Below are 14,033 nucleotides of genomic sequence, written 5' to 3' on the forward strand. Positions count from 1 at the left end.
GTTGAACACCAATTGGAAGAAGCACAGAGTAGCAAGGGCACAAAATGTCCTCTGGGTGGGGGACTTCAATGTCCATCACCAAGAGTGGCTCGGTAGCACCACAATTGACCAAGCTGGCCAAGTCCTAAAGGGCATAGCTGCCAGACTGGGTCTGCGACAGGTGGTGAGAGAACCAACAAGAGGGAAAAACCTACTTGATCTCGTCCTCACCAATCTACCTGTTGCAGATGCATCTGTCTATGACAGCATTGGTGTAAGTGACCACCGCACAGTCCTTGTGGAGACGAAGTCCTGTCTTCAAGTTGAGGATACCCTCCACCGTGTTGTGTGGCACTACCACCGTGCTAAATGGGGCAGATTTCGAACAGATCTGGCAACTCAAAACTGGGCATCCATGAGGCGCTGTGGGTCCTCAGCAGCAGCAGAGTTGTATTCAACCACAATCTGTAACCTCATGGCCCGGCGTATCCCTCACTCTACCCTTACCATCAAGCCGGGAGATCAACCCTGGTTTAACGAAGAGTGCAGGAGAGCATGCCGGGAACAGCACCAGGCGTACCGAAAAATGAGGTGTCAACCTGGTGAGGCTACAACACAGGACTACTTGCATGCCAAACAACGGAAGCAACATGCGATAGACAGAGCTAAGCGAGCTCACAACCATCGGATCAAATCAAAGCTCTGCAGTCCTGCCACATCCAGTCGTGAGTGGTGGTGGACAATTAAACAGTTAACAGGAGGAGGAGGCTCCAAAAATATCCCCATCCTCAATGATGGTGGAGCCCAGCACGTGAGTGCAAAAGACAAGGCTGAAGCATTTGCAACTATCTTCAGCCAGAAGTGCCGAGTGGATGATCCAGCTCGGCCTCCTCCTGAGGTCCCCAGCATCACAGATGCCAGTCTTCAGCCCATTCAATTCACTCCACGTGATGTCAAGAAACGGCTGAAGACACTGGATACGGCAAAGGCTATGGGCCCTGACAACATTCCGGCAATAGTACTGAAGACTTGTGCTCCAGAACTAGCTGCGCCCCTAGCCAAGCTGTTCCAGTACAGCTACAACACTGGCATCTACCCGGCAATGCGGAAAATTGCCCAAGTATGTCCTGTCTACAAAAAGGACAAATCCAACCCGGCCAATTACCGTCCCATCAGTCTACTCTCAATCATCAAAGTGATGGAAGGTGTCATCGACAGTGCTATCAAGCGGCACTTACTCAGCAATAACCTGATAACTGATGCCCAGTTTGGGTTCCGCCAGGGCCACTCAGCTCCTGACCTCATTACAGCCTAGGTCCAAACATGGACAAAAGAGCTGAACTGAAGAGGCGAGGCGAGAGTGACTGCCCTTGACATCAAGGCAGCATTTGATCGAGTGTGGCATCAAGGAGCCCTAGCAAAACTGAAGTCAATGGGAATCAAGGGGAAAACTCTCCATTGGTTGGAATCATACCTAGCACAAAGGAAGTTGGCTGTGGTTGTTGGAGGTCATTCATCTCAATCACATGACATCATTGCAGGAGTTCCTCAGGGCAGTGTCCTAGGCCCAACCATCTTCAGCTGTTTCATCAATGACCTTCCATCCATCATAAGGTCAGAAGTGGAGATGTTCACTGATGATTGCACACTTCGAGACTCGTCAGATACTGATGCAGTCCATGTCCATATGCAGCAAGACCTGGACAACATTCAGACTTGGGCTGACAAGTGGCAAGTAACATTCGCACCACACAAGTGCCAGGCAATGACCATCGCCAACAAGCGAGACTCTAACCATCTCCCCTTGACATTCAATGACATTCAATGGCATTACCATCGCTGAATCCCCCACTATCAACATCCTGGGGGTTACCATTGATCAGAAATTGAACTGGACCAGCCATATAAATACTGTGGCTACAAGAGCAGGCCAGAGGCTGGGAACTCTGCGGCGAGTGTCTCACCTCCTGACTCCCCAAAGCCTTTCCACCATCTACAAGGCACAAGTCAGGAGTGTGATGGAATACTCTCCACTTGCCTGGATGAGTGCAGCTCCAACAACACAAGAAGCTCGACACCATTCAGGATAAAGCAGCCCGCTTGATTGGCACTCCATCCACCTTCAACATTCACTCCCTCCACCACCGGCGCACTGTGGCTGCAGTGTGTACCATCTACAAGATGCACTGCAGCAACTCGCCAAAGCTCCTTCAATAGCACCTTCCAAACCCGCGACCTCTACCACTTAGAAGGACAAGGGCAGCAGATGCATGGGAACATCACCACCTACAAGTTCCCCTCCAAGCCACACACCATCCTGACTTGGACCTGTATCGCCGTTCCTTCACTGTCGCTGGGCCAAAATCCTGGAACTCTCTTCCTAACAGCATTGTGGGTGTACCTACACCATATGGACTGCAGCGGTTCAAGGCGGCGGCTCAGCACCATCTCAAGGGCGATTAGGGATGGGCACTAATTGCAGGCCTAGCCAGCCAGCGACGCCTGTTGTATCCGTGTGTTAATGGAGACACGGAATGCAGGAGTTGGTTTAACAGGTGTTTACTGAACAAAGTCTGGAGATGAACTAAAAGATACAAGACGCTATACAGGCTTATATACCCGAGTGGTCACTACCGGTATTACAGTACACAGGGGCTCTTAAAGGTACATACACTACAATTCCTCCCCTTTTAGATAATTAGTACATAACATTTTAAGTAATCATTAATTAACATGTTTACAAGAACAATAATCTACACATTTGCTGCAGTTAATCAATTATAAGTCAGTCTCTCTGGAGGCTTCCTGACTCGGTCCGGATAACGCCTCGGTGGTGTCGTAGTTTTCGGTGGTGTAGTAGGTTCTTTTGGCAAGGTCGATTCGGCTTGAATGCCAGTGTCGGGTTCATCTGGTTCCAGTATCACCGGATCGGAGGTAGATACTATGGGTATCTCTGCTTCATCATTAGGCGTATAGAGTTGTGGTGTAGGTTGTCCCTTTTCGGATGACTATGATCTGGTCAGCATGGCGCCTTATTATGCTTTCTCCAATGTCCACGGTATACATCAGCGGTCCTAGTCGTGTGCAAATAGTTCCAGGCTGCCATTTCTCGGTACGGTAGTCCCGGGCCAAAACTTGTTGACCTATCTGGAAGGTTCTAGTTGGCCTTTCATTCATGCCTTGAAATTGCCGGTTCCCTACGTCCCTTCTGATGTTTGGCTTGATCAAATCCAGCCGGCATCTTAGTCTTCTATTGAAAAACATCATGGCGGGAGTTTGGTTTGTAACCACGTGTTGCATTCCTGTATGCAAACAAGAAGTTATCTACCTTATGTTGTAGATTTATGTCTTCATTACCCATGGCCTTCTTGAAGGTCTGGACAAACCTTTCAGCTAATACATTGGTGGCGGGATGGTATGGGGCGGACGTGTAGTGCTTAACCCCATTGTTTTTTTTAAGAACTTCCTGAATTCTTCGGACACAAATTGCGGTCCATTATCAGAACAGATCTGTTCAGGCAGCCCATTCCTGGCAAATATGGTCCTTAATACTGTGATGGTTTTTTCCGTGGTGGTGGAGGACATCTTTATTACCTCCGGCCACTTGGAGTGTGCATCCACCGCGATTAAGAACATTGAGTCCATAAATGGACCAGCAAAGTCGATATGTACCCTTTGCCATGGAGATGAGGGCCACTCCCATGGATGTAGAGGGGCTTGTGGTGGGGCGTTTTGGACCTTCTGGCATCCTAGACAGCTCTTGGTCATTTCTTCGATGTCTCCATCGATACCTGGCCACCACACAAACGCTCTGGCTAGGTTCTTCATTTTCACTCCACCCAGATGCCCCTCGTGAAGCTCCTTTAGCACTTTACCCTGGAGTTTGGGTGGAATCACCACTCTGGATCCACACATCAAGGTTCCTCGGCACACTGACAGCTGTTCTCTTCTTTGCGAGAATGCTGGCAACAGTGGTTCGCCATGTGCTGGCCATCCCTTCACCGTTAAATCGTAGACTCGAGAGAGAGAGAGAGAGTCGGGTCATTTCTCGTTTCCTTTTCAATGGTAGAATTTGTTACTGGGAGACATTCCACTATGGTTGAGTGGAACATCTCCACTGGGTCCACTGTAGGTGCCTCTTCTACCGTTGGCAACGGTAGGCGCGATAAACCGTCAGCATTCCCATGCTGTTTTGATCCTTTGTATTCTATGTCATATTGGTGTGCCCCTAGGAAAAGGGACCACCTCTGTAGCCTTTGCGCTGTCATAATGGGAACGCCCTTTTTAGGGTTGAATATGGAGAGGAGGGGTTGATGGTCAGTCAACAAGGTAAATTTTTGTCCGTGTAGGTAATGGTTGAATTTCTTCACTCCCCACACCAGGCTGAGTGCTTCCCTGTCGATCTGGGCATAGTTACGCTCAGCTGAGTTCAATGAGCGTGACGCAAAAGCTATCGGCCGCACCGAGCCATCAGGGAATCTATGCGATAATACCGCTCCTACGCCGTAAGGGGATGCATCGCACGCCAGTCTGATTGGCAGTGATGGGTTGTAATGAGTCAACACTTCCTTGGACGTGATCAAGCCTTTGCATTTATGGAAGGCACGTTTACAGTCTTTGCTCCATTTCCAAATTACTCCCGTTTGTAGCAGTGCGTTAAGAGGGTGCAGAACAGTTGACAAGTTCGGTAAAAATTTATGGTAGTAATTTATCAATCCCAGGAACGACCTTAATTGTGAGACATTTTCAGGTGCTGGGGCTTTTATGACCGCTTCAATTTTTTCAGGTGACTTATGCAATCCTTCGTTAATTATATGGCCACAATATGATATTTGTTTCTGGAAAAATTCGCACTTGGGGCGATTTGCTCGTAGGCCCCGTTCTCTCAGCCTAGTGAGCACCTGCTCCAAATTGGCACGGTGCTCGTTGTCGTTTTCTCCTGTTACAAGGATGTCGTCTAGGTAGCATTGAGTCCCCAGAATCCCTTTCAGGACTTGCTCCATAGCTCTTTGCCAGATAGCTGGAGCTGATGCTACTCCGAAAACCAGTCGATTGTACTGGTACAGGCCTTTGTGTGTGTTTATCGTGAGATACTTTTTAGAGGCCTCCTCAACCACCATCTGTAGATATGCCTGTGCCAAGTCAATTTTGGTGAAACGTTTCCCTCCGGATAGTGAGGTGAAAATATCTTCTATCCTCGGAAGAGGATACTGTATCGTGTGAAGGACCAGGTTTACAGTCACCTTGAAGTCCCCACAGATGCGAATTTTTCTCTGTTCTTCAGATTTATCATTATTCAACGTTTTCTTCATGACCGGGACGATGGGTGTTGCCCACTCGCTCCAATCTACCTTGGATAACACGCCTGCTTTTTCCAAATTCTCCAGCTCTGCCTCGACTGCTGGACGAATTGCGTATGGCACCGGCCTTGCCTTAAAAAACTTGGGAATTGCCGCATCTTCCACTTTTATTGAGGCGGTGACGCTTTTCAAGGTTCCTAGTTCCTGTTGAAACACTTCTTTGGCGTTAGCCAAGATGTCTTTTAATCGTTCAGGTATGACGTCACCATCATTTTTTTTCCTTACTGGTCACCGTCAGTGCCTGAATGGAGTGCCAGTCTAAACGTATCTTCGTGATCCATTCACGTCCCAACAACGGTGGACCACCATCTTGCAGAACGTATAAATACAACTTCTGTATTTTCTTGCCGTTGTATACAACAGGCACCCTTATTTTCCCTCTGGGTTATACTTTCTGCCCCGTATATGTCTTCAAGATAATGGATGTGTCTTTCAAAGGTATATGCGGAAATAGCTGCTCATAATCCCGTCGACTTATGACGGTCAGAGCTGATCCTGTATCTAGGTCCATTTTAACTGGGGACCCAGCTATCGTGAGGGTAACCCAAATGGTCTGGTAATCTTCTTTGGCAATTACATTATGTAATTTGAGACAGCTTAGTCTCTTGTTTCCGGAGTCGCTATCCCTCTTCTGGTCTTCGGAGCTACTGTCCGTCATCATTTGTACCTTTCTGTACTTTCCCTTATTGATTTTTTTTCTGTCAGTGGATTTTGTGTTTCCAGATCTGCATACACGTGCAATGTGTCCCATCTTTCCGCATTGCCTGCATGCTTTGTCCTTGAACCAGCAGTCCCTCTGGTCATGGGTGGATCTGCCGCAGCGATAACATCTCTCGAAACCCCGTGTCATTTCATGGGTGCCGAAGTCCTGTGGCTTTTGTTGTATCTCTGCAGCTCCTCTTGCTGCTGCTTCGTATGATACAGCCACACTGAAAGCCTTGTCCAGTGTCAAATCTTTCTCAGAAAGTAGCTTTTTCTGTGTTCCTTCACTTAGGAGACCGCAGACGAATTTGTCTCGTAGAGAATCTGCCAGTCCTGCCCCGAATTGGCAGTGCTTTGACAGCTTTCTTAATTCGGTGAGGTAATCAGCGTTACTTTCATTCTTGTGCTGATTCCTCCTTAAGAATTTGAATAGTTCCGCTATCAGCAGCGGTGTTGGGTTTAAGTGCTCCTGTAGGGTATCAACAATCTCCTTAAAATTCTTGTCCATCGGTTTGGCTGGAGTGATTAAGTTTCATAACAGCCCGTATGTCCTTGCGCCCATCAGATTTAGAAGTACCGATGCCTTATCATCCTCTACTTCATTCGCTGTGCAATATACCTCCACTCTTTCCACATATGTGGTCCAATCCTCTATATCACTATCGAAAGCAGTAATATTGCCAGGCTTAGGCATCCTGAAAATCAAAAATGGCGCCTCCCGCGCTTTCCTTTCTTCCCTGCCGAGAAAAAATGGCGCCTCCCGCGCTTTCCCGCTGCTGCTGACAACGCTGTTCTCCGCGGTTTTTATTTACACAGATATTTTTAATAGTTGGAGACTCGTTCCCGCCGGACTCTCTGGGACTTTTCCCTCCCTCTGCTTGGTCCGAATGCCGACCTGCTTTGCAGCGCCGGCCGTCTCCCAAGTACTCCACCCTCCGTCTCCCGGCTCGCTGCTCAGCCCCGCTGCAGAGCCACCCGATCGAGCCCCAGCCCACCGCCCAGGAAGGATTAGTGCAGGAAGAATTGTAGTACCTGCCACCAGCCCGGCTAGCTGGTGAAAGCACAGTTTTTTTTTCTTCTTCGACCTTCGTCTGAGGAATCGATCTCCTTGAGGTGCTGCCGAATTGCAGGTAAGTCCGTTTCCAATTCGTCGCCACTGTTGTATCCGTGTGTGTTAATGGAGACACGGAATGCAGGAGTTGGTTTAACAGGTGTTTACTGAACAAAGTCTGGAGGTGAACTAAAAGATACAAGACGCTATACAGGCTTATATACCCGAGTGGTCACTACCGGTATTACAGTACACAGGGGCTCTTAAAGGTACATACACTACAACGCCCACATCCCATCAATGAATAAAAAAATAAATCCCCAGGGCCTGATAATCTACATCCTAGGGTACTTAAGGAAGTGGCCCTAGAAATAGTAGATGCATTGTTGATCATCTTCCAACATTCGATGGAATCTGGAACAGTTCCCATGGATTGGAGGGTAGCTAATGTTACCCCACTATTCAAAAAAGGTGGTAGAGAGAAAACGGGGAATTACAGACCGGTAAGCCTGACATCGGTAGTGGGGAAAATGCTAGAGTTCATTATAAAAGATGTAATAGCAGAGCACTTGGAAAACAGTGACAGGATCGGACAAAGTCAACATGGATTTACAAAAGGTAAATCATGCTTGACTAATCTCCTGGAATTTTTTTTTGAGGATGTAACTGGTAAAATAGATAAGGGAGAACCTGTGGATGTGGTGTATTTGGGCTTTCAGAAGGCTTTTGATAAGGTCCTGCATAAGAGATTAGCGTGTAAAGTTAAGGCACATGGGATTGGGGGCAAGGTATTGACTTGGATAGAGAACTGGTTGGCAGACAGAAAGCAAAGAGTTGGAATAAACGGGTCTTTTTCCGAGTGGCAAGCAGTGACTAGTGGGGTACCGCAGGGATCGGTCCTTGGGCCCCAGCTATTCACAATATATATTAATGATCTAGGCAAGGGAACTAGATGTAATATCTCCAAATTTGCAGACGACACAAAGCTGGGTGGGCGTGTGTGCTGTGAGGAGGATGCCGAGAAACTCCAGGATGATTTGGACAGGTTGGGTGATTGGGCAAAAGCATGGCAGATGCAATATAACGTGGATAAATGCGAGGTTATCCACTTTGGTGGCAAAAACAGGAAGGCAGATTATTATCGGAATGGTAATAGATTGGGAGAAGGGGAAGTGTAACGAGACCTGGGCGTCCTTGTGCACCAGTCGCTGAAGGTAAGCATGCAGGTGCAGCAGGCGGTTAAGAAGGCAAATGGCATGTTGGCCTTCATAGCGAGAGGGTTTGAGTACAGGAACAAGGATGTCTTGCTGCAGTTGTACAGGGCCTTGGTGAGACCACACCTTGAGTATTATGTGCAGTTTTGGTCACCTTATCTGAGGAAGGATGTTCTTGCAATGGAAGGAGTTCAGCGAAGATTCAGCAGGCTGATACCTGGGATGGCAGCAATGATGTATGAGGAGAGATTGGGTCGATTGGGCTTGTACTCGCTGGAGTTTAGAAGAATGAGAGGGGATCTCATTGAAACTTATAAAATTCTGACAGGACTGGACAGATTAGATGCAGGAAGGATGTTCCCGATGGTCGGGGAGTCCAGAACCAGGGGTCACAGTCTAAGGATAAGGGATAAGCCATTTAGGGCAGAAATGAGGAGGAATTTTTTCACCAGATAGTGGTGAACCTGTGGAATTCTCTACCACAGAAGGCAGTAGAGGCCAATACATTAAATATATTCAAGAAGGAGTTGGATATATTTCTTAAGGCTAAAGGGATCAAGGGGTATGGGGAGAAAGCAGGGACCGGGTACTGAATTTGGATGATCAGCCATGATCGCATTGAATGGCGGAGCAGGCTCGAGGGGCCGAATGGCCTACTCCTGCTCCTATCTTCTATGGAGGATTGAATTCTGAACCAGAAAACTGAAGTGCTGTATATAACATTTTATACAATAGCACAGAGAAAGAGAGAAAGAGGGGAAAGAGAAAGGGGGAGCGCGCAAGGGGGAGAAAGAGTGAAAATTAGAGCGCACGAGTGTCGGCACAAATGAGAGCGAAATGAGAGAGCACGAGCGAGAGAGCAGGAGCGAGAGAGCACGAAGAGAAAACTGCTGGAAACGGAAATGTGCTAGATGCAGAGAGAGAGAGAAAATGACAGAAACAGAGAGAGTAAGTGATTGGGCGACGAGCAGAGTATCATTAATAGGAAACAAGAAACATTTTTTGGTCAGTGAACAATCTCACAGTAACCAACTACTCTAGTAGTGTGCAATAATTATGCCCAATTCAGACTGCAGACCCTCATTAATGCACAGGTTTCTGTCCTGCAATGGGACCCATCCACTGAAACTTGCTAACTTGCTCAGACCTGGAGGATTGAAAGAACGAGGCAGTCCGTTTGGCCCATCTTAGTTCATCCATCCAGAATGGCCCTAAAGTTCTAACACTGTAGTGTCCAATTGGTTAGTAAATAATTCTAGGGTTTTTTTCTTTCACCACTACTCTATCCAGTAGTCCCTTCCATGTGTTGATCACACTATGAAAAATAATTCATAAGAAGCAGTCTTAGATTTGCCCTTTACTAGTTTGAGCCTATGGCCCCTTCTATTGAATTTGATTTGAAGTAATTTTCTGCATTTACATTTTCCATACTATTTAAAATCTTACATTCCTCTATAAGATCACCTCGGAGACCCCTTCTTTCAAGGCTGAAGAGCCCAAGTCTCTCCAGTCTATCCTCACAAAATCAGCCTTGTGGCTCTTCTCTGCACTGCCTCCATCCCTGGAATGTCTCCCTTATTTCCTGGCAACCAGAACTCACGGTGTGGTCTGAGCAGAGCACTGTACAGTTTGATAATAATTTCCTCAGATTTGGCTATATAGTTCAACATGCTATCAGCTTTGTTGACTGATGCTCTGCATTGGCTGGACATATTGAACATGAAGTCACTTAGGTCTCAATTTCATCCTTGGCTATTTCAGCACCATTAATAGAGTATGCATTGCCCATTTGTCTTTCCTATGTGTAACAGCTTTCATTTGTCTGTATTCAATTTCTTCTGCCATTGCTCTGCCCACTTAAATATTTTATCCGGCACATTCTGTAATTTCTAAATTGTCTTCTCCAATTCTACTGCCTCTCCACAAATTTGACCAATTGTAATTGGATTTCTGTGTCAAAGTCAATGATGTAAATTAGTCCCAATACAAAGTCCTGAGGCATCCCACTGAATACTCCCCTACCCCCACCACCTTGACATTAACTCCTATAACGAATGCCCATTGTTTTCTACCTTTCAACCAATTTCTTATCCTCATCTGCGATTTACCATGAATTCTCATGGCTTTGAGCTTTAATTAAGTCTTTTGTATGGAACATGGTCAAATGCCTTCTGGAAGTCTAGGTACATGTCATAGGGTTTTAGAGTCCACTTGGGTTGTCACTTTCTCCAAGAAGTTGTGGTCAGACAGATCTTCCAAATCCATGTTGGCTGCTGTTTACTAAGATATTATTGTACAAGTAATTTTCAAGTTTACAACTGCACATATTCAATTAGTTGTGCACATTCCCAATTACTTGTTTCACATACCCTGTAATGTATCCATTCTAAGATCATTATAGCTAATGAATGGAACACGGGGATCCATCCAGCTCAATTTTATCTCCATGTTCCCATATAAATTACAAGAAATCACGTAGACATAGGAACACGGTTAAAGATGACCATTTTCAGCCTTTGCCTCAATCTCAATTGATTGGGAGTGGGAAGCTGGGGACAAGAGGAGTGGAGATGCTATGAAAGGTTTCTTTAAGAAATTACAAAACTCATAAGCCAGATAGGTTACAGTACTGAAGTAATGGCTCAAACCTACCAGTCATCTCACCAAATCTTAATTTTTGTAGAGCAGCCTTGCAAGACATTCTGAACCATATACTGAACTCTGCATTTCTACTTGCAAGGTCAGTCTTGATAAGATATTTAGATATGCAAATATGACAGTTTAACCCTACCTGCAACACGAAGATCACATGCCAATGCTAGCTCCAGACCGCCACCAAGAGCATACCCATCTATTGCAGCAATGGTGGGCATAGGCAGGGATGCTTTAAAAAAAAAAAATCACACCAAAATTGAAGTGTACAATATCAAAACAATCTCAATAACCAAGTTATCAGAGATAGCCCTTCCAAGTAGTTTCTAGCAATCTCACTGGCCAAGAATCACATGACCATCAGATCACTAATGTGGCTTAATGGCTACAGCTAATCACATGACCAAATGACCAAACTAATCATTCCATCTTTGATTGACAAGTCTCTGGACCAATGCTGATAAAGGCTGGCTTGTGGGGGCAGGGATTCAGCAGCTCTGTTTAGCTAATAATGGTTCATGAATCCCCAGAAACATGAGTGTGTTTCTATGGGTTTTGGTCATGTTGATTGTTTCCGTGGGAACAATGTAACTGAAAAATCTCAATGACATTGGTCTGTGAGTCTCTTTAAAGCAATCTCAAGTGATCAGATAGCCTTGCCACTGCCCCCAATAACCATATGACAAATAATAAATGACAATAGTTTCAAAAATATTTTTCCCTCAAATAAAATCCTGTTCTAAAATGTGTTACCCGGGGTCATAAATAAAATATAAAATGGGATAGGTTAATAGTTTCTTTTCATTTATTACAGAAATCATAGGGGCCACCTTTCTGGGTCCCCCTCTGCCCCAGTGCTGGACAGGCAGTTTGCTGCCCAAGTATGCTGCGACTGTCCAAGCTGACTTCACCATTAACATGACCTGGTCACCCCCTGGCAAGACTTGGGCTGGGTATCAGAACCAGGGAGGAGGATTGGGCCTGCTTGTAAGCCTTGGGGCCTTGCACTGAACTAGAAGGGAAATGTCTGGTCATTCAAAATAAAGGCCCACTCACTTTCAGGCCTGTTTTCAACTTTCTGCTGGACACACAGACTCTCCAATCTGAGGGGGGTCCGGGTACAGCCCTCCGCCACCAAGGGGTCACACACACAAGAAAGGTGAGACGGAAGAGCTGGTAATGCTTTCGCCCGCCTGGTTTGTATGGATATGCTGGGCCTGTGTTTATTACAGACAGATTCAGCTCCATCCCACAGGAGAAGCCCCATGAGTTCAGAGTCAGAATAAAGTGAGTGAAGACCTGATAAAATGGGTCTCCACTGCCCTTTTCCTGACCATTGCACCCAAGAAATGGGCATAGCTTGAGGCCAGAAGTAGATGAAAAGTAAAAAAAATTGGCCCATGTAACACAGGCAACCAAGCAGTGCAAGAGCAAAACAATCTTGAAAACAGAAAGCCAGTTATTGGGGATAATTTTCAGGTAGCACTCAAAAGGGGCACGGAGTAGGTGAAGTGACTGCTCTGCCTGCCCGTTCATGCCAGCATGACACCTGGGCCTCATTAGCATGCTAGTGGCAAGCTGCAGGCATCCTGCTGGATCCGAGAGGACGGGAAATTGGCCGACTCACATGCTGAGCCAGCCAGCAGAGGAGGCCTTGCACAGGGCCAGCAGTGGGCAGGAGTTATTTTAATCTAATCCGCCCAGGGGAAACTGAATGGATCAAATTGGCCACTCTTTTTACACCCAGTCGGATTTTACTTTCCGTTGACTTCAATAGAAAGTAAAATTGGGCGGGTTTTAAAACAGGCAGCCGGTTCGATCCCATTGCTCCCCATCGGGCGAGTTACATTAAAATTGTTCCCCATCGGGCGGGTTACGTTAAAATTGTTCCCCATAGGGCGGGTTACGTTAAAATTACCCCCTTTGCCAAGGGAGATCAACTAGTAAGAGTTGATAAATGTTGATTGGAAACTTAAAGTCACAGAATTATACCAAGGTACAAAATTCTGTGTAGGGTATACAACCTTAATCTTTAGAACAAAAACACAAAGTTTGCAGCACAATAAACTGAGTTTATATAGCACCTTTAACACAGCAAAACACCAAAAAGTACGTCAGAAAGATAAAAATGGACACTGAGCAGTGGTAGAAGAGATACGGGAAGGTGACATCCACCAGTAGCCAGGCACGTTAGTGTAGTGGTTATGGTACTAGCTTAGCGACCTGTAAGTCACGAGTTCAAATCCCTCAAAAATCAGGTCATTTGTGATTTATCACCAAAAATAATTAAAGATTATCATTAAAAATCCAATGGGTACACGGACATCCTTCAGTAGCTACTACTTGGTCTGGTGACTAATCCACACTAGGTGGTTCACACTGAACCTAGTGACTTTTAATCCATGATTTTGAAATAATACTGATGACTCTTAACAGAACAGCTCCAGATCCACAAGTTTTCAAGATTATGCAAAAATAATGCATGAAAAATCAAAGATTTTTCTGGTGATGATTTTCTTCACTTTGCAGTTTTTGTTCTCTATTTTTCTCGTCGTCATTATTATTTGGTCTATTTTGTTCAACGAGAGGTCATCAGGAGTACATGCTCAACAAATTACAACCATGGATCCTCCTGCTGAAATGGAGACTGATTTGAGCTACTTAGTAGCAGTGCAGGACACAAAGTCGATATGGTGAAACCCGACACTGGCCTTCCTGCATTGAACATTACATTACACACAAAAATCTCTGGGCTTACTAACAGCAAGTACCGCTTTGTTTAAAAAAAAACCTTGCATGAAAATACCATTACAGAAATAGAGATAGCTCAATTTCTTTGCACTTGCCTATATCGCTCATTAAACTTCGCAGCCTGTGAACAAAGTGGCCGGCCTCAGTATTGCTCATTTTAGCACGTTCCTTCAAGTCAGCACCTAGAAGATAAAAATCGGGGAGAGAGGAAGGGAAAATCATTTGGAAAACCACTTCAGTAAGAATACAAAGATAACTTAGGTTGGCACTGGCTTAAAAGGAGCAATCAGAAGAATAAAACTTAGTAAGCAATAGTCTGCTGCA

At 45.7% G+C, this 14,033-nt stretch overlaps 1 protein-coding gene across 3 annotated transcripts in view; it reads right to left on the reverse strand.

The window, feature by feature from the left end:
- echdc2 (enoyl CoA hydratase domain containing 2) overlaps nucleotides 1–14,033 on the reverse strand; it is a 28,956-nt gene that overhangs the window by 7,886 nt on the left and 7,037 nt on the right. For all 3 annotated transcript variants that reach the window (XM_085982972.1, XM_085982971.1, XM_085982973.1), the window contains 2 exons: nucleotides 13,805–13,891; nucleotides 11,098–11,190 (listed from right to left, as the gene is read on the reverse strand). In XM_085982972.1, the coding sequence (XP_085839098.1) occupies nucleotides 11,098–11,190; nucleotides 13,805–13,891 (180 nt within the window). The remainder of the gene's footprint in view (nucleotides 1–11,097; nucleotides 11,191–13,804; nucleotides 13,892–14,033) is intronic.

This window comes from Somniosus microcephalus, chromosome 3 (genome assembly GCF_052327205.1).
Source record: "Somniosus microcephalus isolate GS21.2 chromosome 3, FLI_Smic_1.0, whole genome shotgun sequence".
Taxonomy (NCBI): Eukaryota; Metazoa; Chordata; class Chondrichthyes; order Squaliformes; family Somniosidae; genus Somniosus; species Somniosus microcephalus.